We start from the raw sequence: 27,885 nt of genomic DNA, 5'->3' as shown, positions 1-27,885 counted from the left end.
AGATGCAGGGTGATGAGATGTAGTTTTCAAAATTACATAATCTATTTTGCATCTCGGCTCAGCCAAATTCATAACCCCCACTTGCAAGGAGACAGGATGTTTGGGGGGGGGTTTTAGATGCTTTCTTTTCCAAGGCTTCCTTCCCTTTAACCCCCCAATGAGGGAGTGGATAGAACACATGAAAGTTCTTCCAAAAGGCATTTACTCTGACCTTACGTTTTGTCAAATACAGGGGTGAACTTTGATCTTGAGTCCTGCGTTCCTACCCAATAAATGAGGCCAAAATAAAGTGATGGTCTAAGAAGCCATTTGTTAGTTCAGCATGTTAATCTAGGAACAGTTTGTACTGTACTACACGCTAGCCTCCCTGTTTTTTTGCTAGTGTGGTGGTACAAACCTTCTGGAAGGTTCCAGTGCTATGTCTATGAGGGAAAAAAAATGCTTGGCACCACGGGGAGGAGATAAGGAAACGGGAGGCTTGAAAAGAAACAGCAGGAGTCTGTCCAGTATTTCACTAGGGAATGGGTGGGCAAGATTGGTACAGCACACAGCATCCATTTTCCATTTGGGGGAATTGTGTTCAGAAGAGGTGTCAGTGTTTGTTTGGTGGGTTCACTTGCTAGCTAACAGAGTAATGTGTTGGATATGATGCTTAAGCCCTTAAAATCTACTTCCAAATGTGATGGAAAACAAGCATTCGGTTTATGGCATAGGCTATTCATATGAGTAGCAATTCAACACCATAACTGTTTAGGCCTGAAAAGCTGTGTCATGATCAAGTCAGGATTCTTATTTTTAAGGTGTATTTAATGACAGAATCAAGTGTGACCAGCCTTTCACATCTTGCAGAGTATGGTACCAAGCAAAAGTTAAAAAAAATTCAAACCATTGATAATTTATGTTGTGTCAAGATGATAATTTATGTTGTGTCAAGATGAGAACAGAAGAGAAGAAACCTTGAGGAGCATGAATGACTGTCTACAATAGATTCAAGCAATCGTTTTCTGCAAATTATGTCTATTCCACTGTCTCTCATTAGAACAAGGTAGACACATTTTCCACCGGGCTAATATTAAGCATTTTATAATCTCACATTTTTTCATTTTCTCCGTATTAGGGCAAGAGGGAGATTAAATCAGGGACATCAAAATCAGGGTTAGATTAAATCAGGGCTCATTCACTTCCTGGAGCCGATTGTCTGGCTGGGCCAACATGAATATAATGAGTGGACATGCCACGTATTGGCTAAGGAGGTTGTCAAGTGACAAAGGTCTGACTAAGGGCATACATCAATCAATTCTTATTGGGTTTTGTCTATTTTTGGTGCCAGGAGGACGTAAAACGACACTTACAGTGAACAGTAAATCCCTTACGTCTTTGCTAAGCCTGCCCTGATGGAGTGTGTGTGTGTGTGTGTGTGTGTGAGGGTCCTGCTAGCCAATAATTATGGCAGTTCAGGGGGACCTGGGTGGGAGTGAGAAGCTGTTATGTACGGATGAGAAAGAGAGAGAAAGACATGTTTGGGGACTGTGTGCAAATGCATGTGAATGCATGTGTTCCAACCATCCAAAGGAGAGCTAGGATGGAAGCTGCTGACCTGAGCGGACTCACTCTGGGAGTATTTATTTGGACCAAGGATTGGTCGAAAGATTCGGACATAATGGCAAACACGCTTCATATGGTGATCATCTTCAGTCTAGCCTAACCAAATCTACACTTTGGTCTCAAACCTGTTTGGAAGCTCTCCCACAACTGTGGGTCCCATTCATCCTGAATGTGAGTGAACACCTGCAAACCAAAAGCTCTTTAACCGGCTGACACCTGGATACGAACCATGAGTGGTAGTTACACGGCCTCCAGGGACTGTCTATCTCCCAAAAGAGAAGATTAAAAAGACTCCTATCTGCCCCCTCCCCCCCCATCTCCAAAATCTGAAAAAGGGCCAGCCTTCTTCTCTGAACACTGGACAAGGAGCATTTTCAACACTTATCAATCTGTCAAGACTACTCTCTGCAAGGACGTGGCAGGTTGACTAAAAATAGCGAGTGGGGAAAAGTATTAGGCTGTATGTGGCATTTGGCAAACATGTTAGTTATCTCAAAGAAAGAGGATGCACTGTTTCCTGAACTAGGCTATTATTACTGATGGGGAGTGTTGGACAACTGGAGCTCAAAGGGGAAAAGGGCTCAGATCTGAAATGTTATGGTCAATAGTTGACAGAGGGTGAACCTTCTTTCCTCTCTCGTAGGAATACAAATAGTCATTGTACAATATGGTTATTGCCAATACACAGTACAGAAAAAAAAGAAAATTCCTTCTATGATTAATCAATCAGACTGACTTTACAGGCTATTTAATGCTCAGTGATAGTACCGTTTAAAAAATAAACTTTTAAAATCCCAAAACAACATAAGGTTAAAAAGATTTACAGGGAGTTGCTGTTTCTCTCTCAAGTTCAAACATTGAATAGTTATGCAGTTTAACATAAAGTTCTTCCATATCAGGAGACCATTAATGCCAGGAATAATGTAAACTATATTAGTTCCAGACATGCAGTATATGATTACATAGTTTTGTTCCCCATCCAGTAACATCTTTTATTTTCATTCAGATTTTCTTTATACAGGCAAGTCACTACACATTCATATGGGAGATAAGATGGTCAAGTCATCTCCATTAAGCTTTAAAAGATGGCCACACACCACCATAAACATTACATATATTCTAAGTTGTTGCTACTGACATACCTGTTAGCAGTTTTAGTCCTCATTTACTTAATCAGCGACAGGGCTTGTCAGAACCTAGCAGTTAACCAGTGTTTTGGCAGAACTCCAACCAGACAAAAAAGCAGTCAGTAATATCCTCCATCAAACAATAACATATAGTCTATCTGACAAGAATTAGCCCAGGGTGAGCCAGCTTCCCAACTAACAACCATGCAACATTCAACTTAGCAAATTTAGCCATTTCACTTGTGGGAAAATGGAAAAAAAATTTTTAGTTTACTTACTATAATTTAGTGCTAAAGTACTAAACTGCTATGGCATTTATCTAGCCTATGTTTATCTCAAGTAAACATGTCACTTTATAGTCAGTCTAGAAATATGCCTTCATCCTCACAGCTTGGATAAAATAGATAACATAATGACATGAATGTGGCCATTCCTTAGTATGCATTTTAGCAAATGAGCTCACTTGGTTTGTATCAAGAGAAATAGTTGTCAAACCACTTGCTTACATAAGGGCACTTCTGTCAAGCAGAACAATATGCTTACTCATCTCAGAGGTGGATGGAACTTGAAAATCGAGTTAGCATGAAGGTATCTGGTTAGCATTAGGATCTGAAAGACATAACCCTTCAGCCCTACATTGAATAGTGGGAGAGTGGCCCATTAAAGCACTAAAAGGGAGAAAGGTGTAAGAGACTTTATATAACTTGACAGCAGTCCTAAAGATGTGTAAAAGGCAGGGGGATTTATATATTTACGATTCTAATAAGACATGTCACTGAAAGATCAACAGCACATCAAGTTGTACGCATATTTTTCCCGTTGTCTAAATGATAATTTTTCTTTTGTAACAACTCAAATCCTGAGACCAGTGACCCCAGTCGGAGTGGACAAGTTCAAGTTTTGTTCAGTCAGGTTAGGATGGTACTTCTAACAGCCAGTTCCTATCCTAAACTCAGGCTCAACTCTTGCCTTGCATTAATTACCACCATCCAGAAGCACAAACTCACTGTGCAAACAGTTCAAGGAGCTGCTCTTACATTGATCAACCCCACAGTGCTTACACATCAGCTACAGCGACAGGCACCCGAATGGTTAAACGTTAAGGTGTGAAGAATGTCATGTGGGCTATTCCATGGAGGAAGCTTTAGTAATTTGTTATGTGACACTTCAGACAGCGGACTAATTTTGAAGACATTTTTGTGAATAAACATTTCAAAACTCTTCAAACAATTATAAATCAAGTTTTTGAAGGCCAGTAGTTTACTTCCTTGTGGCATCAACATGACTGGTGCCAGTCTGAATTCCTCAAACAGGAATGCCAGAAAGAATGCAGCTATGCATTGCTTTGCACACGCCCATGTTCAATGAAACTGTAGTGTAAACTCTTGAAGTATAGTTAACAGTGAACCAAACACAGCCTAGGTCCACTGCCATTTATTCAAGTCTAGATAGCTAAATACCCCCCCCCCCCTATAATTCATGTCATTTTACCCTTTCAAATCACGGTTTAATTAGCTACGTGGACAAGTTAAATGCTTAACAACTAATAAAAATATCAAGTTGGCAGAAATAAAAATAAAAAAATAAATCCTAAATGAAGAATTTGGCTCTCACTCATTTTACTGACAGGATTAGATTACTATAAAATTGCTCTGTGTCAGCTGACCAGAAGAGGATTAAGTAATATCTGAACGTGTGTGCCAGTATTTCTCAAATCTCAGGGTTTTAGAATCTTATTACAATGCTGTACCTGTAGTTGCTGGGTATTATGCAAGCATGTTCAGATTTTTGGTTGACTTGAAGAGAGGTACAGTAACACAGGATGTTTGTCTTTTAAGAGCATCTCGCCAGTGACAAGTTCAGGTATCTCTTCGTCCACATGTTATGATTGGAATGTTTTGAAATGGTGGACGGAATTCCCTGAAATAACCTACAGAACTTATTGTTCATACAACCTCTCTGTGAAGGAGTAACTGTCAACACAAACAAAACACAACAAGCGTTGCTCCGAACAACTTGTCTGGCTAGATGAGTCATCCATCCCAAAGTATCTGCCACCTTCTCAGTCCTGCACCTTCTACACAAATGTAATTCATTGCTGCCTTTCCAATCCAATTGTTTGTACAAAAACAAAGGAAAAACACTACAGGGATTCAACTGTAACCATTCTAAAGGTGTTATGCACAGGGGAAAAAAAGATCCTCTGTGTACATTGTAATCGCAGCACAGATGAACTCGAACCGTCATAACGGCCTGTGAGGAGCAACTGCAGCTCTCAGTGGGGGCAGCTGTGGCTAAGCACCATTGCATAACTAATGTTACAGGACAGCCGAGTCCAAACACAGCTCATCCCCCCTAGAACAACAATCCAGGTTGAACACAGTAGCAGCAGTCAGATATCTAACCGAGCACATCACTGTATTTATTGCATTTGCGACTACAGAGAGCAGTGAAATAATCTGAGGGAACTTTCCAAATTCCTTAGGAAATGTGTAAGAAATGCAACCCGATCCAATAGAGAAGATGATAGACAATTAGAACCAAGCAATATCTTGTCTCCTCATAATGACAATATTACTATGTTAATTATTGAACCTTTACTGGCACAATTTGGAGCCCTTCTACAGTTTATTCCACAATTCACACTTGCTACTAAAGCCTCCAGAATACAATACCAACATTTTCTAGCTTCCCTAGAATAATTCCCTCCACAAAACCAATATCCTTACCTCCAGAACAGGTCCTGCTCCGAGAATGATCTGCTCCACACCGCTAGCAAATCCTTTCTGGCTAAGGGCGGTCAGGTGATGAATCAGGAAGTTGGTGCTCTGGGTCTTTCCAGACCCACTTTCGCCTGATATTACGATACACTGGTTGCTTCGTCTCTGAAGCATAGCGTGGTATGCTACGTCCGCCACCGCGTAAATGTGTGGTTCCATCTCTCCCAGTGCATGGTTGTCGTACATCTTGACATATTTAGGATTGTAGATGGGCAGGAACTGGAAAGGGTTAATGACGATGAGGATGCTCCCCACATAGGTGTAGATCTTCTCCTGGCGAAAGCGCGAGCGCAGGTTGTCCAGCAGCGAACGCTCGTTGAGCTCCGGCAGGCGGCACAAGTCCGCATGGTCGCCTTGCGGTTCCGGTTGGGGTAGCAGGCCACGCTCCACCATGCAGCGGCGCTCCTCTGTCACCCGCAGCCACATCTGGAGACTACCGCCGTAGTGGATGGAGCCGTCCAGGTTCTTCTGGCGTAACAGGAAGCGATAGTCCTCACCGCCCGAAAAGGAGCGTTGCTCCAGCGCTACGCGGGGCCAGAGCATCATGCGCTGGACGGGGCAGTCGGTAGGGTTGAGGATCCATTCCTCGCCACCAAATTCTTTCACCTCGGCGAGCACATAACATTTGGTGCGGTCCAGGCGTAGACGCTCAATGACACGCTCGATGGCCTCGGCTGCTGTGGTAGTCTTGCGGGCGCTGACAGGGCAGTAGATGGTGCCCTCCGCCAAGGTGCCAGGGTAGATGCGCACGGTGAACTCCGAGTCCTCGAAGCGGCGCCTCCTGCCAAGGGTACCCACGCCGCCAATTCCGCCGCCGCCATCACGAGCACTCATGGCGAAGCAGGAGTTCCCATTAGCAGCACCTAGCGCTCGCACGTCCTTCGCTGGGCTGAACGAATGACCGCATCAAGACTTCACTGCAGACAGAGAAGGAAGAGACCAATGCATAAAATGATTCATCTTGGCTTGAGTATTCCTTGACAAAACAACCACTATTCACGACACAACCTAATCATCTATCTAAGCTGAAACACAAATAGAACTTCCTGAGACAGCATATTTATGAAAATTTTGCACAAAGCGACAGTGTGCCTGTTACATAATCTTTGAAAGCACCAAATTATTTTGTCAGAGGCCCCCGCATGCACACTCATGAAGAGGGAGGGTAATATAAAAGGGGATAAGTCATCTGGATCTATGGGATTACCATCCGCATACACTGCACAGCAACTCATCCCAACGCCAAGACCAGCAGCTGCCATCCTGAATACACAATCACACTATTCACAAGCCCCCTCTTAATACACAGCAGAGGGCCATCATGGGGTCAGTGTTGGCCGCAGAGATTATTAGGGAGCGGGTGACAAAAAAGCTTCTGTCCTGCTGTCACTTGCATGAATGTAATTTGAAATGTAACCACTTGTTAAGACATGTGCGTAAACTCTCACAAAGTATTGTTACTGCGGATAAAGAATGCAGTTTTGTACAATATATTCTGATATGACTGAATCAAAAGGGTCAAAAACATATCAGTTGCATTCTCTGTCCAATTCACACAAACAGCTGTTGGATCTTACAAAAACAGGTTTCTGTGTCTGTTCAAGCCAACTGAGACGTCAATAGTGGCATTTCCCAGACACAATCCACAACTTGCCTTTCATAGGTGGATTATACCTTGTGTACAAGGGGTAAAAAAAGGGTGATTTTCAATGTAGTAATTTTAACAAATTCATATGAAGTCCATAGTTTCTTTAAAGGGGTTTTATAAACATATTCTATCAAATTGACAGTGATATTAATGTTGTTTAAAACAAAGCTTGTACTACTATTTTCTAACCTAGTACAAATACATGTAGCCTTCATGGTACTTTAACTCAGAAGCCGGGCAGCATTTAAAAACAGGAAAGGTGTGCAAAGTGTAGTGCAGCAGGTTCTGTCTGTGTCCAAATGCAATGCTTCGCGCCTTCATGCCCATTTCCAGGAAGCAAATATTAACCCACCCCCCACCATGTTTAAGGCCAATGTAGCCATGTTGCCAACTGACATTATTTATGTGTAAACATAAACACACAAAGGCCTACTCATATCAGCAATCTCTCTTCACACAGTCTTCTTCACTAAATTGCATAAGGGTGGATCACACACACTATGCTATTAGTAGGCTGAGTGGCGAGGATTGGGCTTGGCGGACAACAGGGCAGATGGTCAATGCACTGCTTAAAGGATAGGGGGAGATTTAAGGTTGTGCTGCATGTGGCTAGGCCATGCTGGCCCCTCTGTTAACCACATTGGGACAATCAGCTAATGGTTTCCCCTGGGAAATAAGAGGCCCCTGGCAATCACTTGGCCTATCATGCTTTTCTTTTTCTTTCTACTGAATGAAATGGTGAATAATGAACATCAAAATAATTTTCACTAGCAAAGACTTGAGATCACTAATTTTCCACCAAGTGTGTCCATCAGTCACCAACATTAACTTTCAACATCCAGTAGAATTATTTGCAAATTCTTTGCAAACCAAATTCATCCTGGTATTTCTCCTTGCAATGACATTTCTCAAAATACTGTAATATGTTCTTTAAGCTTTAAAGAACAACAAGTACACCCAGCAGTGTGTAAATGCTATCATGGATTTACAAAGTGTCAGAACTTAGCCTAACCATGTCTAGCACGCCCTTCCGACCAAGGACAGACCTGATCATTGTTGTATCACATTCTGAAGCCATGATCTACTCGGAATGGCAAACAAACTTGACAATCATGCTACTTGCTTTGCGAGGTGTCCTTGCAGAGAGAGAGAGAGAGAGAGAGAGCGCGCGAGCGAGAGAGAGAGAGAGAGAGAGAGAGAGAGAGAGAGAGAGAGAGAGAGAGAGAGAGAGAGAGAGAGAGAGAGAGAGAGAGAGAGAGAGAGAGAGAGAGAGAGAGAGAGAGAGAGAGAGAGAGAGAGAGAGAGAGAGAGAGAGAGAGAGAGAGAGAGAGAGAGAGAGAGAGAGAGAGAGAGAGAGAGAGAGAGAGAGAGAGAAAATTAGTAAATGTTTGAGGCATGAGGTCATCCCGTCTAAGGAGTGTGTGTGTGTGTCTCTGTGTGTGTGATTTCGTTCTTACAAGGAGAAAAGGTCTCGTGGTGAAGATAAGCTATGGGGTTAATGCCCCGAAGGAAGTGACACGGCACACTGACTTAACACGGTGGGTGAGAGAGTAGCAAAGAGCGCAAGGGTGGGGGAGGGAGAGATTGAGAAAGAAAAAAAGAGCTGGAAAGAGAGAGGAAAAATAGCGAGAGAGTACGCCCACTGACCTCTCCTTGTCCCTGTAAGTGCTGATCCAGGCACAGATTTGGTTTCCTCACCTTTTAAGATACACTATAGGGTAATCTGATCAGTTATGTGGGAACATGGCCTTCCCTTCCCATCAATGGTGAACATCATCTTGTAATCACTTCGACAAAAAAATTAGTTTCTAGCAAAGTATTCTGCCATTACCATCTCCTAGTTGGATGTACTACATATTTCAAATAAATGCCAAAAGTATATAGAGTAAGTTGCTTAGGGGGTTAAGACAATTGGTAATGGGGTCAAGGTTAAGATTTATGTTCAGGTAATCTGGTCTGGTTGGATAAAGTGGACTCCAGGACTTGACCTTTCTCTGAGTGCACTGGGAGACATTCAGGTAGTTTGATGTAAGATTTGTGGTTACTTCAGTCTGGAGGAAAATCTGAGAACAGACATGCAGATGGAAAATATTGAAAAATACCTCCAAACTATCACTGGATGTTGACACAAAAGAAGCAAATGGGGGGGGGAGTAAATTACATGATTCAGCTTCTTGACGGATCAAATTTGATCCGCTTCTTTTTGACCCACAAACCGGGCCCTAACAGTTCCAAATGTCATAGCTTGTTATTTTGATAGATTACAGTAGTTTGTGTTTGCATCCAAAATGCCGTATTGCCCAAACTTACTCTTGTGTGAGTGTATGTCTGTGGATGGCTAATGGCTCTGTGGCAATGCAATGCTAGGCTCCGCTGCCTCTCAGAAACAGGTCTCAAACAATTACAGCGCAAGTCTGAGAGGAAATTGCACTTTCGACATAAAAGACATTACTGCAGCACATAAAAAAGCAAGGAACATTTGAGGGAGAGGAACTAGACTGTAATCTAAGACTGAATTATTTTGATTTTCCATTAACTGATGTTAGAGGAGGTAGGATTCTTTGAAAAAGACGCATTGAAAAATGTGACATCCTGTCTCGTATTGTTTGGGGGCCTACATGAAAATGGGAGCTAGTGACTAACTAACTTGACTTGCATAACTTAAGTTCATTCAAAAGCAAGCCTGCTTCGTAGACACTGAATATCTTGGCTACCTTGGGTGGAGAGGGTCATGGGATAGGAGGCTTGTAGGGAGGCTTGTAGGGGGGGAGTGAGACATAGTTTGGAGGGAGAGGGGGAGAGAGAGAAAGAGAGAGACAGAAGCACAGGTAACCGTTTATTATTCTGCTACCTAAGTTATGTGTTCAATGAGGTAGGTGTGTGCTTGAAGCCCTCTAGAAGTCAGTCAACATATGTGCTGCATAGCATAGATAGATGCACACAGGGAAATACATTCACAGTGAACCTGGAAGGATTGTAGCTCACTAGTAGCTGTAATCTTGTCAAGTACGTACAATTCACAGACATCCAGAGTTACACAACCATACTGGAAACAGGGGGTTATGGAGTAATTTGGGTCAGCAATTTCTTTTTTTACTGCACTCTAAAACAGACTATCTACAATTAATTGTTAAAGTTAAAAATGTAGCCTGCAAATAGTTGAACTGCACCAAATGGCTACTTAAGTATTAACTGAAACGTAAAAATACAGTCAGATCCTGTCCAGGACAATATTCTGTGCAACAGCAAGTCAAGTTTCCAAAGCAAGTCTGCCTTAATCTATGTTCAATAATATATTAAATTAACTGTATTTATTTGGTTGGTATATGATACTGGTTCAGTACATCATCGGTTAAAACCGATTCACCCGGTCTACTGCCTGACATAGGAAAGACAAAAGGGTAGACATTTTTAAGTTGTTGACATTGCAAAGGCAACATTTCTGTTAAAGTATAATTTCATCTTTGAGAATTATTTGACTTGCAAATTGACCATATGGCCTCCCCTTTGCTGCCAGAAATGAAACAGATGTGTCAGTCTCCAACATACAAAATATCCAGGAACATATGTAAATTAGACATTATTACTTCTAAACCAATGTAAACATGAGTACGCAGGAATACAGCTTATGGTACAGTAACACCGTCTGTTCTGAGTTTCAAAGAGGGAAGAAAGCAGGACTATAAGTCATGTTTCAGAGTTTGTGGAGGATGTTTCTTATAGAGAGTGCTCTAGTCAGTTGGTAGAGCTTAACAGTGGAAGTTTGACTGAGAGTGTCCGTCTACTTTGCTCAATTAAACATTGCAGAATAGACAATTATATTTGTTCTGTAAGAGATCCATAAGGATATGGGGGACCTCGTTCCTCATCCTTAGTCCTGTATCCTGTAACTGTATCTTCACTGGTCAGTCTTTGGAGTAATGACATGGAAGTGGTGGTTGGTGCACACAGTATTTGTTTGTCTGCCTAGGATGACTTGATAGCTGCCTTGGGAGGCAAAGCGGACCCAGGGAGAGGGAGATAGGATGCTGGTTTTCTGAAATTGGACCAACGGTAGAGTTAACACAACAGAAGAAAAAGGCAGAGAGTGAGAGAACGAGCCAGTGAGAGGGCAAAAGCTAACGTGAATAAGAGAAAGCAGGAGAGAGGGAGCACAAGAGACAGAGAGGGAGCACAAGAGACAGAGAGGGAGCACAAGAGACAGAGAGGGAGCACAAGAGACAGAGAGGGAGAGAGGGAGCACAAGAGACAGAGAGGGAGAGATTCCAGAGTCTACCCACAGTCAATCCGTGGCCCATCAAACTCTACCACAGACCTGCGCAGACGGAGGAGGACATCACTCAACCCCTTGTCTGTGTTCTGCTCTGGGTCCATACACCTTGGCTTCTCTCCACCCTTTTCACATTCTCACAATCTTTCTTTTGCTCAAAGTTTTTTCACTACGGTATCCTTCTTTCCTTACTATACCTTCCAACTCCTAATGCTCCCCATCTTCTTCCCCTACACTGATGGTTCAACATATAGTTGCTCTATTTGCACAACAAATACACCCCTTCCGTGGCAGAGAGTACAGTTAGATCTGTAATGGCTGCTTGTGAAAAGACCTTTGTGGGCTACACCCAGGAAAATAATGTGAGGCAATGGGCACCATGTCCCGTTTAGCTAACAGTATTCTTCTCTGCAACGGTATAGGTATTACTATTACTTTGACAAGTAATACTTTCCAGAGGATTGCAACAGAAATTTTAAACAAAGCTGATATTGGTGAATCCTAGCAAATGTGACTAATCTCGAGAAAGTGAGCACTGATCGCCTAGGCTATATACTGCGGATGTATGTATATTGGCAAATCTTAAAAAAAAACTAGACAAACAAAAGATTCAACAATGTGCACTAAATCTGGCTTTGAAGTACAGTGCCAATCCAATGAAACACTAGTCTGTTTGACACCTTAAAAATACGTTTGAAATAGCAGGATGCACACAATGATGTGTTTATTTAAGTTTATTAAATGTTTATCATCTTGCATCCAGGGAAAATGTAGACTCTAAAAGTTAGGCTTGACAGTTAGATTGATAGGTTTGCTTTGAATAAGCCCAGCCCTCATCTCAGTGACCTGAAAAGTAGATCCTACACTAAAAGGAGTTGGAGTAATTAATTGCATGTTAGGAATATGTACGCCATCTGTTTTGCAAAACAACATGTGGACTCCACAATATTTCATTAGGCTAGATCATAAGCCTGGCAAGAATTCAAGCTTCAACAGAAACAATCTTTCTTCAAAACAGGTTTAGCTCAATGTCAGTTGGCAATTATGTGAGAATAAAGAGCAAGAGCCATAAACAAATACTTCCAGTTTGATAAAAATCAATTTGATTCACTGAAGGAGCTTAGGCCACAGGACAAGTTTTTTAAGGCAACGCTGTTTGCGTCCAGGCAAACCAACGTGGCTGGAAACACCTTAGTCTGTAGGCCAGGGTCAGTGAGAGGATATGTCACTACAGACCCACTACTTCCAAGCTAAGAGCAAGACAGTTACAATTTCCAAGTCACTTAAAAGGGAAGACAGATTTCTGAGACTTAAAACAAAAGACAACTCCTTTGGATTTTTTAATCTGGCCCACAGGTTAAATCCATGTTGTAAAACAGGATGAGATTGTTGGCACTACACAGGCTTCAGGGAGTCCCTATAAACCAACACTGACTGGGTCAAATGAGGGGACCCCAGTTATCATGACTATCTTAAGCTCCTCGGGAGTCAAGCAGACCGTACCAACTTAACAGTACACCACTAACACAGCTACAGTAGCATGTGGTCACAATTGACACCTCTTCAGTGCTGGCAGAAGGTCAAATCAGCCTGAATGTCCTCAATGTAACTAAAGATTAGTTCTCCTATCCCCATCTGCACACACCATGGAGATAACCATGGCTGATAGAAGTCTGACTGAAACACAAGGGCTATATTAGATCCCTCTACATTCTTTCTATAATAGGAACATGCTAGCCTTTGCGCTAAAGGTGGAACAGGTGGAACAACTGTGTGGATAAGCACTGGCAAAAAAATATGGGTCTTGTTGAGAGGACTGGGACCTTGTTTTGAGGGCCAGGTTGACAGTTCCATGTGTCATTGCTAAATTAAGATCCTCGTTCCAGCCATGCATGAGCTATTATTGTTGTAGCTCCACAGAAGTGGGGTATGAGGAGAGACTGTGGTGAAAGATGTATTGTTACACAGTGCACCGGACCCATCCAAGGACATAAAAGGTAGGCCAATTGTGTAGAAGCAAGTTGCACTAAATCATGTGCATTCAACTCAAGAAAAAAAGCAATATGTGCCGTGTCTAACCAATCTCAATCTGATGTCTAACTCATGAACAGGATGACTGTCAAGACTGAACAGAGTTCAGGAAAAAAGGTCTGACCCATTTAGACATAGGAGAGTGGATAAGGGTCATTTCCAATTTGTTCAACCAGACAAAGGTGTCTTTGGGAAGTTAAAAAGGTAAAGCATAAGAAATTAGTGTTTGTGCTTGTTTTAAAAGCCTACTGTCAAAGATGAAATAGGAAAAAACCGCAACCATTCATTTTCACAACCTAGTAAATTGTAGAACATCAAGGCAAGGCTACTGTGGATAAAGCTCCAAAATATATTTAAGTGAAGTTCAAATATGTACTGTGAGATGAACACCAGAGGAGATAACATGAATGAAAATATTTGTTACATAAAAGCAGACAGCATTAAATGAAATAAAAGTGCACAATCATTAGGCACCATCAATATTTAATGAGGTGTGGCCATGTTTTGTGTTGGTAGGGGGGGGAACATTCTATAAATGCACAAAGACATTTTGGTGCACTTCAACCACACAAAACCCCCAGCCCATCATCAGTCCAGTAAAGGTTCCAGAAAGGAAATGCTATTAATAACGCTAGCAAAAGTTAACATAAAGTAGAAAGCTGGGGAGACAGAGCGTAAACAAAACCACTCCTCCATGGTCGCCATGGCAAAACCCTCTTCCTGCATCCACACCCAGGACAATGACCCCGGCATGGGCGAAACAGGAAGAGTGACTCAGGGGGCTTCTCAATAACAACAGTGTGTCCTTGTTAGTGAGTCTGGTTTTCACTTTCTACACATTGTAAGGAGTAAATGTCCAAAAAACTTTCCAGGAGGTCTATTGTCCGGAATGTCTCCAAGAAGGTTGAAGACGTTTCTACTTTTGAAGACTCTAGAAAATTGTGCAATGGAGTTGCTGTTATCTCAGATTAGAAATCATAGCAAACATGGCCCTCTCAATTTCCTGTATCTGTAATTAGATACAGACTATACACACAAGTTTGAGAGTATGAACTTCAACAGGCAGATACACTGTCAAAGAAAGCATTTCTACATAAAAATAGTGCTTGCAAATGCCACAGATAAGCCATAGGTGTCCTGTAAAGTGGCGGGTTCTAGTAAAGAAACATTATGGATTGACAAACTGGCAGAGGGTCCATCAAAATGTGAGCTTTCCTTGAGAACTTCCAGGATCTATTCCCATTCCCCGGCATGGCAGAAGCCGTAGTCTACGTGGGTCTACAAACACCCGTCAGAAACCCGGGGGAGTAGAACACTTACCACAGATCTACCAACTTGTCAAAGAGTCTCACCCTTTACCAGGTTTCCAAATATCTGCCTTTTTGTCTGTCACTGTCAGGAGTTCAATGCTTGACAGTCACATTCTGGTTATTCCTCTTTTGTTGACTCAAACTCACTTTTGATGTCAGTGTGCTTCTAGTCATGGTATGTTCAATAATGAAAGCAACAAAACAACACTATTTATAAAACACTTCCATTTAACTCCAGATATGAACAAAAACAAGCAAACAATTCTAAACTTTATTATACAAATAATAAGGTTTTAGGTTCCAAACAAAGAAGAAAGAATGTACATGTTACAAGAAAAAAGCGCAAGGAGGAACAATGTTTAGCAAAGTTGGGGAGGGGGATACAGAGAAAAGAAATAAGGAAGCAGGAGGAGACAGTGGGGAAACTAGTAGATGTCAATGAACTGGATTATTATCCCTCAGAAAAGTGGCCATGAGGCCAAACGGTCCCACACAGATACCTCTGGCCTGGGGCAAGGCAGCTACCAGGAGGAGGGAGGGAGGGCAGTATCTGGCAGCAGGCTGCTTCCAAACCCACTTGCTGGCAGAGATATGGCGGAGTGATACAGTCATACAATTCACATTCATAGCCACACACAAGGCAAGACAAGCACCAAATGCTCGGCCTCCTCATCTCTTTCTTAGCTGACTGTTGATATGCTGTTTGATGGCTGCTGTTGGTGCTCCCAAACCAGTGTGCCAGAGACAGAAACTTCAATAAACCCTCCAGTAATGAGCAGCTTAAAAAAAAATGGTTTCTAGTTTATGACTCTTCAGACAGAAACTGTCATGACCAAGTCTAGCGCGTTTAAAGATACTCAGTAAGTTTTATACCTAACCTGAGGGAATGAATACTGTTAGATGTAAACCCCAATCATCATGGTCAATTAATTCTGTTGAAGATGATCAAATTAGCTGCTGGATGATTCTATTGAGAAGCATTACATAATGACACAGTGGGAGGACTGTTTATGTAATCAAAGGCAACATCATTTGCCTCTGCCAGACTTTATTTTACAATTAATTACTTTAAAATGGTTCTTCTGGAGATTACAAAGACAATATTTGGGACAGAATGAAACTGAAGATTACAATTAAGTGAGTTAAAACCAATCAACCAAAGAATACAGAATCTGATTTGTTTTCTGTCCCAAGACCCCTAGCTTGAGGTTTGAGTGATTTCTGACCCAACATGTCTTCACATTAAGATCCAGTGCTGACATTAGTCCAATCCTCCCGTGGTTGTTGTCCATTTCAAGGACTAGACCAGTAATTCACTTCTGTCCTCCTGATAGATGGAAAATCTGATTTGGAACTGGAATTCAGGGTTGACTGGCTCTCAAAAGGTCTGGGGTATTTCATGTACATGGAACAATGCCAGGGTCCAGCATTTGATAAAGGATCTACTGAGATTGATTCAGGTTTTTTCTATTTGATTTGAACATCAAAAGGAAATTGCCTTTTTGAAGTAATTTCTCTTAAAGGACAGAACGCAATGCGTTCAGAAGGGTCCAAGAAACAGAACATATAATGTTTGAGAATTAATAGGTCTACATGATGTCATGTTGAATGTTGCTAAACATCAACATGACATCATGCATATATCTTAAGTGGTATCTACAGTACAGTTACAGCAGTAGTTACTGTATAAAGTGTAAACGTCAAACCCTGGGAATAAGTGCTAAGCACATGGTAAGCACTTCTTATGGCATTAAATTGAAACGTGAACTCCAATTACTAGGCAACGTTTAGCATTATCTTGAGTCTGTCATACGAAGATGGGGGCTGATGGTTGACTGGCTGGCTGGAGCAGAAAGTCACACTTTGAAATCGGAGAAGGGTGGTGCCCTGGTGGGTGGATAAAGATGGTAAGGCCTGCACTGGCAACAATGGTGTAAGATTCACTGGTGTGAAAGTATGGACTTGTACCTGTACAGCCTAGATATGGAAGACAGTTGTGAGGACTGAGAAAGAGTTGCCGTTCTTGTGACAGTTACGAGGCTTTTGTCCTGATTAGTTTGTCAAGTATCAAGGTTGTTTTTTCCCATAGGCTTAACTTATTCTTGACATGAAAAGTTACTGAGATCATCACCTAGCTTCAACAGTTAGCCTACAACATCCAATATCCAGTTACTTGGGTTCAAAAAGGTCCTTGCAGTGCAGTTTCCCCTCAAGACCCCCAATTTTAGGGTAGCTTTCCACACTCACACGAGGCCCACGTGACATGACACATAGAACTTTCTAGTTCAGTACACTTGCAGCTAAAGAGCAGGAGTATAGGTGTAGGAAAGCACGTAGGACAACCAAAGAGCAATTTAACTATTAGCTGGGATGCAGACAGTTTGAGGTGAACAGACCCTAAAGAGAATCTAATGGTTTCAGCAGCCTTATTGAGAGTACTAATCAATCAGCAGAGAAGCTGCATGGCAGAACTTTTTAAATGCTGACTTGTTTACAAGTACAATTTTTTTTAAATTACTTATACTACATGGATGCCAATAATTCAACATGCATGCATCTTTGCAATGTCCAGATACTTGCAATGGAATTTATTGATTAGAGAGAATAGGGTATAAATGTAGGCCTCATTTCCAAAACATGTATTAAGACTAGTCCTAGCTTAAAAACTTTCATTAGAGATCTTCATTCAATTTTTCTCTTACTTTCCTCTGACTTTATCTCATTATGTCTGGGAAACTGGGCCTTAAAGTCCAGTAGCTAGGCTAGGTGTGCTAATGAGTCAGTATGAGCTAATCTACGGGGGAGGAACTGTAGTAGGGCCTTTACCTTATCACAAAGAAATTGCACTACGATCTGTTTTTTGTCAGTAAACCAAAAAACTCCACTTATCCTCCCCTCTTGCCTCACCCATTGACACTATACAGCCCTGGGCTGAAGAATTCCCAAAGGCCAAAACCAAGGAAATAGCAAGCAGCATTGGCAATGTTCTGTTTTTCATACTCTATAATTCAACAAATAATGTATTCAATTTATTCAACTATTATTTTGGCCATATTGGTCAAACATATTCTTGTTTACAAGGGCAAACACAATCAAGTCCTACAAACTGTGGGGGTCTTTCGGGTGAAAAGAACATATCACTATGCCAGCAATGCTCCTACTAGGCCAACTATTCAACCTAAACTATTGCCCTCCCCATCAAAGGGCCTGCATTGTACCAACACAGAGGAGCACATGCCAGGAGATGAGCGTTGGACCTGTCCTGTGTGTCCACCACTGTATATGGGCCCACTGCAGCAACCGTCAAAGCTGTTTCGAAACACCCACCTCACCCATTTCCTTTTCCGTCTTGATTCTTGCTCTATATACTATGTATGTGCAGCAGAGCGGGTGGTCATCCTGCAGCACCTTGGCTGAGAAGGTCTCTGAGACTAAAAGGATCAGAAAACAGCCTCTGGTAATGAGGAAATCATAGACAAGAGTTTTAAAACTCTGTGACACACATTTCATTAGCCACATTCCTCAGAGTATGGCACCTATACACTGTAGTACGCCACTCAGTGTTCCTTCCAAACATCATCCATACAAGGTGCTTCTTCAACATTATACTTTGAGGAAGTGTAATTTAGTACACAGCCAAGTGTAATGTGTATAATTCCACTACATGTGTAAAACTATAAAGACTAGCCTGCTCAATGCAACTTAGCAGATCTATGAAACTCATCATGCCATACCTCAAAGCTCATTTTCAAGGCATGATGAAGCACTGGCTTCAATTAACTTGAGGGTTATTTTCAGGAGTAACTTTCTATACCCTCAAGCTTTCCGGTCATTGTTTTAACATATGAACTAAATGATCACATGGGTTCTCTACAGAGAAGGATTTAAACATAAAGGCGTGGCCTTCTTCTCATTAGAGAGGCTGCATTAGATGCTAAAATCTACTAGGCACTTTTTATTTAACACCATCTGACCTAAAGTAGGTTACTAACTCATATGCTGGGTCAGGGATAGGGCCTACATTTCTGTAGAGTAAAACTAAAACTTCAAAAGTTAAATGAATATTTTTAATACATTGCAAAGCAAGATACACAGTCACAATTTTCCTACTATACATAAACACAATTCCTTGTTATTGGGTCTACTTATTTCTATCTAGCCCCAGCCACTGCAAGCACCATGGGGTAATTGGGGGGGGGGAAAATGTCATGGCGAGGGGGGAGCCTTTGAGGCTGTAGCCTCCTCATGTAATGGCTCTTTGAATGGGGGTCTTTGTTCAGCACAAGACAAGCAGGTTCCACTTTAATAACTTCATGTGCATGCCGATCTCTTACGCTACACAATACCATCATAGGGCAAAAATAATTTTTTGTTGGCTAGAATCATGTGACACTGCAGTCGTGGATATGGGGGGAGGGGGCTTTCAGTGCATAAAACATGATGCAGTGCCATCTGGGTGCCCTACCAGTGGAGAAAACATGGATTTTATTTTGACTCAAACATAATAATAACATGAGTCCTATGTATTATATTACATTAAGCTTTTTTTGCATGCTAATTATTGCAAAGAAAATGGGCGCTCGTATTTACTATTGATGTCCTTGACTAAGCTGATATCAAACCTATTTCCCTGAACTGTACAACACCCCTGTGCTAAACCTAAATTTTTGTTCACCCCTGCCTCTCAGATAGCTTGAGTCCGCCACTGTGAATTTGCATTAATTTATTCTTTCTACACACGCACACACACACACAAAGATGAGAGAGCAGTCCAGCAGGAAGCACCATTCTCATTTGAGGTCACGTTGGGTTTCAGAATGTGAACTACCCTCAGTGGGCCATTGTGGATGTGGAAGGCTCTGGTCACAGAAAAGCGTTTCGTTTCCCAAGTTAGCTAAACAAGTTCGATGTACCACAAAGTGACATGGTGGCAGAACTTTCAGTAGTGTCTGTGTGTTTAGAGTATTTCTCCTTTCCAGTCTGAGAATTAAAAGGTCAACCAAAACAACAGGCTTAAATGGTCAGTCAGTATCAATGGCAGATTCAGTATTCTCCAAGTGTTGCTTCATTAGCTCCAGCATGAAGGCTACAGCTCATCCAACGATAAACCCTTATGTATCTTCAAACAGGATGAAGCGTTTCTTTATTGACAAATCAGATTCATCATTGTAAATGTCTCTAGGAAATCTTTCTCAAAGCCTTCTATAGTACTGAAAATCAATTAACAGTATCAAAAACATATTTTATTTCCTTTTTTATATTGCCTCAGACAAATTTCCCTGTCAAGAGAATGACAAAATGGGTTATTTTTAGGCCATATTAATATTTCATGATTGAGCATTTCAAAACTGCAGTGAAGTTGCTTCTTCTACAGAGTAAGAGCTATATTTCATTCACAGCATCCAATAGAGATGCCACTTAAAGAGAAGCCACAGAATAACTCCACATAAAAACCGTATCGGTATCTCAGTCCTACCTTCTAACTATAAGTCAGGCACTGCTAGATTTCAGCTGAAAAGAACAGCACTATATAGGCAACAATGTGATTGGAGATACATGTCCAGTGTGTGGTTGTAACTAATTTATCTAACAACCACAGGGAACATTATAAACTGCCTGCGACTTAAATCAGCCTAAATAATGACTAGTTTCCCTGCCATAGATTCTTTTAGTTCCAGATTATGTTTAAACTGTGTCTGGGAAACCACCTTTGATTGTAAAGAAGAGGCTACAGCATTACTACCAATATGATCTAAAGAGTACCCTGTCATTTGTAAACAGCCGACTTCGAAGCAGTGGAGTGTCGGATTTCAATGGGGACCAGTTGCTTGACTCCTGGGCACCACTCCCTCACCCTACAGTGGCAGTTGTAAGTGCCGACCCCTCCTCACATTCCTGTAGGCCAGACTCTCTCTCTGCTTCACTATAGTGTACTGTACCATACTGTGCCAAGGATGGGATGGACAACAACCTATTTTAAAACCATAGTATGATCAGAACAGATTTCACATTTAGAAAACTCAAATAGTCTACGGTGTGAGGTTGCAATTTTCTGATTGTATGATAATACTCCATTGTCGCTGGCTACTTGGACATCAAAATACTTAAAACTCAAATTCAACACCAACATTAAATCAAGCCTGACAACATATTTCCAATAGCACTGTGCTGAATATTATTGCACAGTGGCATTGATGCGGTGGTGCAGGCTCACTGTCCTTCCAGCTACAAGGCAGGCATGATTCAGCAGCTTCCTCACCCCATTAGACCTCCTCTATTCCACGATGGTTTGCAGTCTGTATCGCCTTCACTGCATTACCGTTTAAGCAATTCTGGCTGACCTCCACTAAATAATACATGCAGACATTTCCTTGCCCCAGACAAAGCCGTACACATGCGCGAGCACACTTATGAATTGAGTTATGACATGGCGTGGATTGCTACACTTTGTAATAAAAATGTAGAGGACAATAAAATGACATTGAACACTCAGAAAGATTAAAGGACATGTTGGTAGTTCTTGAAAGTAAGCCAACTTGGTGGTACAATTTGAACGGGCGCAGGATGATAGCCTACGTGTCAAGATTCGAAGTTGATAGCAACTTCGTCACTGAAACAGATTTTTTTACTACAAGTGGCTTGAAATGTGACACTTAGCTAAATCACCCAGAACGATAATTTTGCAAACTTCATTAGTAATTGGCCGACGAAGCTGTCTGCATTGCAATCGCAAAAAGATCGCCTATATTCACAAAGAGTTCTCCAAGCAATCACACAAGAGTAAAGTAAAGCCAAAAGCCAGTTTGTGATGCACATAGCCTGTAAATTGAATGTTGGTTACACGGAAAGTGCGCGATGACTGGTATTAAAAATATATATCATAGGAATCGTACTGTTGGTTTCGATTACTCTCAGCTTTTACATGCAAAAGCCCCTATACCCTGTTTGGGAAAGCACAAATTACAACTTAGTTTTCTTACCTTTCTCAGTGGAATATTAAACAAAAAAACCTGTGCGCTGACACTAAGGAGGACTTCTTAAGGGGAAAGCAGCTCGAGCTTGGATACAAATGCAACTCAATAATTCCCTGGACTCCAAGAAAGAATAATTATTTTCTCTTACGGCAAAGAACCACCTCGGAAGAAAATCCTTGCAATTCACGACCGTGTCAAAGAATGACGCATTTACATCCCATTTTCTTTCTGCCTAAAAAAATAATTAAAAGCAGTCCTTCCTCGCCCAGTGACGTTCGATGAAAACTCCACTGCCTCTTTTCCCTTGATAATCAGTGCGGCCTCTCACATTCGCGCAGTGCGCGCTCACGCTAGTCATGGGCGGAGACAAAATAATGAGCAAAGGAGGATTTCCAGATACGTTAACGTGATTGGATGAATGTGAACATCCCGCGAATCAGAGAACTTGACAGACCAGAATACACAGGGACAACCCACTCGTGCAGTAGTGTCGCAAAGAGTTTACATTCAAAGACGCGGTTTACGTTTGCTACTGCTATGGGAGGACACGGTTTTTTGGTATAAATAGATTTTCCAATTGAATGTGTTTAAAAGGTATGTGACATTATAGACTGTACATTAATTATGTGATAATGAACACGTTTCGGACGTCAGTTTACTAAAATGACCATTTAAATGATAACAAAGTGGTGAGCATGTACCCTTCAACGTTAGCAACTTTAGCCTAGGTCTGCAAAACGTCATGCCACATCCCCCAGGCCAGAGAACTTTAACCAACTATTTGGCATCGTTTTGAGACTATGAGGCAGCAGAATGCATTTGGGATAGTTTGACTTGCTCCAGTTTTCTGACGCTGGTTTACAATGCTGGTTTTCGATTAAAACTGGCTGTTAGTGTACTACCTTCAAGAGATGATCCCATTCTCATCTGTATCTGTGATAGCTTATACATCATGCACAGTCTCTCAGAAATGAACTTGTTTGTGTCTTACAACTTACATGCAATCCTAATAGTTTGTTAATAAACAGTTGATCTTCAACCAAACTGTCTCTATACCCTGCACCAGACTGACTCAGTCCACCTGTCTGCCCAACCCATCTTGAATAATGGATCCAGTGGTGTTGAGCTACCAGGACAGCCTTCTGCGACGTTCAGATGTTGCCTTACTAGATGGACCTCACTGGCTTAATGACCAAGTCATTGGCTTTGCCTTTGAGTACTTTGCTGCTGAGCGTTTTAAAAGCCTTGGCGAAGCCACCATTTTCATCAGCCCCGAGGTCACCCAGTTTATCAAGTGTGCTTCCTGTCTTGAGGAGCTAGCCCTCTTCCTTGAGCCTCTAGGACTTGCCTCCAAGCGCTGGGTTTTCCTGGCCGTCAATGACAACTCCAACCAGACTGCCGGCGGGTCCCACTGGAGCTTGCTGCTCTTCCGCCGTGATGGTGGCCATTTTGCCCACTACGACTCTCAGAGTGGGAGCAACTCACAACATGCCAGACGAATCGCCAGCAAGCTGGAGACCTTCCTCTGCACTGGGAGGAAAATACCTGTTGTGGAGGAACCCTGTCCCTCCCAGCAGAACAGCTATGACTGTGGCATGTATGTGATCTGTAACGCAGAGGCCTTGTGTGAGAAGGCGAGAGTAGAAGGGTCACCTCGGCTGCCTGTCCAGACCATTACCCCGGCCTATATCACGCAGAAGAGAGCTGAGTGGGGCAAGCTGATCCAGAAAATGGCAAAAAGTTGAGCTTCATTACCCATTCTTCCTTAACCTTTAGCTTGTCAAAAACAGCAAACAGCCACTCTCATGTCTACAATAAGTCAACGAATGCACTTCCTATTATCAATGCTGCAAGATATTCCCTGTCACAGCCAATGTATTAAAACTAGGTTTCTAATCTTTCAGATTCATATAACAGTTATACTCGTCATATTGTCGTGCAGATCTTAACAGTACTCTGCTACCTCAATCTTTCGAAGAGCATCCTTTTAGAATGTCCTTGTTCAGTGCAGCAAAGTAGGCTATTAGGGTACTGTTTAGCTGTGGACAATAATGTGAATAGTCTTCTGTCAAGTTGAATCATAACATTTACACACTGTACCAGCATGCTTACAAAAAACTATTTGAACAATTTCATCCTTAACAGTATATTTAATGAGGGGTAGTTGGTACATATTGGGAAGGAGACTGATACTCAATGTTTTTATTTTTCTTGTTTAGCAAGAATGTTAACTCAGGGTCATGTTAAAAGAACTTGAATTGACAAAGAATGTTTATTATACAACTACTTTATGTTGAAGACATATTTAAATACAAACATTCATAGTACTTGTATGAATGTTTGCCTGAAAGAATAAGCTAACAGCTCGTTTCATTACACCTCTATTTAATCTGCGGGTGAATTCTAGTCTATGACTAGATTAATGGATTTATTCAATGCCATTTTGGAATGATACTACAGTACTTCCTATGAAACATCCAAAGGTGCCAACTATTGTTTTGAATGAATATGTTAATGAGTAGAATGGTATTTTGAGTTGTAATAAAACAGATAAACACATTTATAAAATAGCTGATGGTTGTTTCAATAACTTTTTGGTAACAGGTACACTCAGAAATATACATCTTACTGAACTCTAAATTTGCCTCTAAAACCATAACCCTAGTTAATTGCAACAAAATGTTTTAGAAGAACAGTTAAACTAAACCAAAGCATTGTGAATACCAATACAAAAATACAGTTGTGCCCTTAAGGGAAGTCGTAACCTTGACTGCTGTTCCCAGCAGACCCAACAGTATTTTGTTTTTAATAGTTTTGAGTCCACTCACTGCTAAAACATACATTTTAAAATCCATACTAACTGGAAAGAGTTGCTATTCTTCTCAATTGTAGAGTTACCATCAGAATGTGACCTTCCAATGTATACATATTGGTGTCAGGTTGAAGGGCTTACCTTGTCAGCTGAGATGTAGAATGTGTAAGAGCAATGTGGAAACTACACTAAAGGTGGGGGTGGGGGTGTGGTTGATATTCTACAGACAGCACACCTTATGTTACCCCAGGGACAGTCTGAGATTGTCCAGTTCAGAGACATTTAAGTGGCAGACTAACCGAGGACTCAAATACGAATGCAACATTGCACTCAAATAAATCAACAAATCCACTTTTGTATTAAGCATACTTAAAGATATTTCCAGTCATAGTCATTATGTTAAACTATTGTGACTAATCATTCAGATTTCCTAGCAAGATAGCATAGATTTTAGTGTATTTGTTTTAAAGTAATATACACTGGTCACTTATCAGCTATCCTGTCATTTCTACATATGTGAAATAGAAAAGCAAACACCGCCATTTGTAAACAACTGGTTCAAGGAGGCACTGCCGGTCCTCCACCCTCCTTTTGAGTGAAGGCTCTGTTGCTCTTGTATTCACTCCACTTGGAGATGTGCCACCTTCCAGACCGTTTTGACTGGTCGCCCCCACCCATATACAATTCACGGTCGTATTTCACCAGGAGTGCCCAGACGGACGTCCCTTTAAAAGGTTTACTGGTGTACCTATAAACCACCTAGAGTGCTGTGCCTCTCGCCACCCTGGCAAAAAAGTTCATTAGTGGTAGAGCCATTCACTGGTACTCAGGGTAATTGATAATAAAAATACCATGAAAATTCTGTAAATATGATCTATACCATACTTCATTTAAGTACTGAGGACAAAAACTGTAGACAATTGGGTGTATTAACAGACTATACTTGCATGGGGATTTACGTATTTGGTGGGCTGAAGAGGTTTTTTGCAGAGAACCCTGTAGTCCAGTTCTCTTTAGACATATATTGACAAATGTATATTTGGTTTAAATCTACATATGTCCATGACAATGTCAGCCTGTGTTCAGATGTTTTATGTGTGCTCAAGTCTGGCCTTTAGGTTGTGGCATGAACCTGGGTTGAAGCTGTCCAACAGAGAGGCACCATGGCATGCCATGAACAAATATGACCAAAGTGTGCCCAAGAAGCCTCCCAGGAAGAGCCCTGTATTCATGCAGAAAGACCCTCACCACCACCACACTCTCACACCTGACCACTAAGCTTGGTCAAATGGATCTTTGCCGCTTTACCAGTCTGCAGGGTTTATTCCCCGGAGTATACTTAAATCAAATTTAAATGAGAGTCTAATACATTTTATTTAATATTTATCTATATTTATCATTTGGGATAGTTTGACTTTCTCCAGTTTTCTGACGCTGGTTTTCGATTAGAACTGGCTTTTTTCCAGGGCATTTTCAGAATATTGATCATTTTCTACACAATTGGGAGTATACCTAAAATGTATGGATTTTGTTTGTTGACATGCTTATTGACAACTTAGATATATATGCAAGTATGTTTGTACTTCTAAATATCTTTTCTAAATATACTTTAAATACAATTTAAACAAATCCTCTTGGGTCTGGCTGAAGACAGATGTGCCCGTACTCTTAGATCAGGGTATGTATCTGATCACAGCTCTAGGGTTAGCATACTTCCTGGGAGTTGAGATCCTGGGAGGTTATTTTTAACATCTCAGGTGTTTCGTATTATCTGCTCCAGGGGTCAGATTGGAATGTACCACAAAAACATGTAAATACATACATATGCCCATCCTGCTGCCATTTAGATAAAAGCCACCCACACATGCGCACAATACTGTAACAGGTCACGACTTGCAATTCCCTCCAGCCTTATGAACTCTGTGTTTTCCTCTTGGTGCAAGGAACATCTGAAACCAACTACATTAAGATTGAAACCATTTGGACTTCATTTACACCCACATGCGTGCATCTTCACTGACTTGAACATGCAGCATCCTCTTAACATCTGCAAACGTCCAAAGAAGACACCAGGCTGGAGTCTTTGTTTCATGAATCTAACTGCAAAAAGGCTTAAAAACAACAATTTCATCTGTCATATTGTCTTTTGTTGCATCCTGAGAGTCAGAGAACTGAGAAGCATTCCGTTTAAGAGGTTGGAGGCTGAAAACATTTAATTTGTTCTGATTGGGGAATGAGTCTCAGCCATGAAGATCATTAGAGGGGTGAGGAGCGGGCATCAGGTTCTCTGTCATTCCACAATTAGGCCGGTACAGCTCTGACTCTCCAGGAACGTGACACATTAAAAAATATATTTTTTTATACATGTATATATAAATAAAAGAAAATGCTTGCAGACACTTGTCTTCTAGTCACAAATAGTAATGCCAGTAGTGGCATTCTGAAGTCTGATACCATAGGTAGTATCCCTGTCTGCAAGAGTAACACCAGCTGTTAGTTGAGCTACAGCCATTTTCAGAACATAAATATTTCAAAACATCTTTTAGAAGTATAGACCTACTTGTCTTAGATTAGGCTTGCTTTGTCCACCAAACAGCTCTTAACATCAATAAACTTAGTGTCAACCTACATTATGGATATGTTGAACCATCTGGTCTGACCAATAAATAACCTCAAGGCATGACAGAATAACAGTGTGTTGACTAGGTCAGTAGGTCTATATGACCCTAAACACCTCATTTTATGTTACATCCCTGGAGTATGAAAATGCATATTAGTGAATCCTTAAAATAGCTAGTCTAGCAGGTAACAAGCACAGCTGTTGGGTTTACCCTTACATGTAGCTACTAATTTAAGACCCAGGTGAAATATGTAACTGTGCCTTGTTTGGTATTTGTAGATATTTGTAGGTATTTGGTGTTTGCAGAAATAGTGAATGAAAAACCAAAGGATAAGCACATGTAGAGTCAAGTTCTAGCTGAGGACAGGGCAGTTCATCTGGCTGTGAAGAACTAGCCCCCCTTTACCTCAGCTCAGAAGTCCAGACTGCCCAGCCAAAGAAGAATCTGGAGATTGTTTGTGACTCAAAGTCAAGTTGGCCTCTTTACCACTTGGCAGCCAAACAAACAGTCCCGGGACTTCAAGGTCTGGTACCTCACTATGACCTAGTTTCAGCAACAAAACAATAAAGATGTATTTACATAAACATTTTGTGAGGTACTTGATTATTGGGAATGTGAGTAGGTATACAGCCTATCATACAAATGCTGTGTTGATCCTGTTTATTAATAAAGACTGCATTGTCAAAACCATTGATTCATATTTAATG

The 27,885-nt window shown here is 41.3% G+C and overlaps 2 protein-coding genes across 10 annotated transcripts in view; one reads left to right on the top strand and one right to left on the bottom strand.

Annotated features, from left to right (window-relative positions):
- The window catches only part of myo9aa (myosin IXAa), a 77,659-nt gene extending 55,592 nt beyond the window's left edge, over positions 1-22,067 (bottom strand). For 5 of the 7 annotated variants that reach the window (XM_047041358.1, XM_047041360.1, XM_047041363.1 and 2 more), the window contains exons 1-2: positions 21,752-22,067; positions 5,462-6,429 (exon numbers count right to left, since the gene is read on the bottom strand). In XM_047041358.1, the coding sequence (XP_046897314.1) occupies positions 5,462-6,346 (885 nt within the window). In that variant the 5' untranslated portion in view covers positions 6,347-6,429; positions 21,752-22,067. The remainder of the gene's footprint in view (positions 1-5,461; positions 6,430-21,751) is intronic. The other 2 variants (XM_047041359.1, XM_047041364.1) reach the window with 2 other exon arrangements.
- Positions 22,068-22,245: 178 nt separating this feature from the next.
- On the top strand, positions 22,246-24,275 carry senp8 (SUMO peptidase family member, NEDD8 specific). Of its 3 annotated transcripts, none has more exons than XM_047042117.1 (2): positions 22,246-22,339; positions 22,862-24,275. In XM_047042117.1, the coding sequence occupies exons 1-2, from the start codon at positions 22,327-22,329 to the stop codon at positions 23,488-23,490; spliced, it is 642 nt and encodes a 213-aa protein (XP_046898073.1). In that variant the 5' UTR covers positions 22,246-22,326; the 3' UTR covers positions 23,491-24,275. The 3 variants fall into 3 exon arrangements, with proteins under 3 accessions (XP_046898073.1, XP_046898074.1, XP_046898075.1); XM_047042118.1 differs by having other exon boundaries at positions 22,812-24,275; XM_047042119.1 differs by having other exon boundaries at positions 22,774-24,275.
- Positions 24,276-27,885: the final 3,610 nt, after the last annotated feature.

This window comes from Hypomesus transpacificus, chromosome 19 (genome assembly GCF_021917145.1).
Source record: "Hypomesus transpacificus isolate Combined female chromosome 19, fHypTra1, whole genome shotgun sequence".
Classification (NCBI taxonomy): Eukaryota; Metazoa; Chordata; class Actinopteri; order Osmeriformes; family Osmeridae; genus Hypomesus; species Hypomesus transpacificus.
This window is presented reverse-complemented; position numbering and strand designations above follow the sequence as displayed.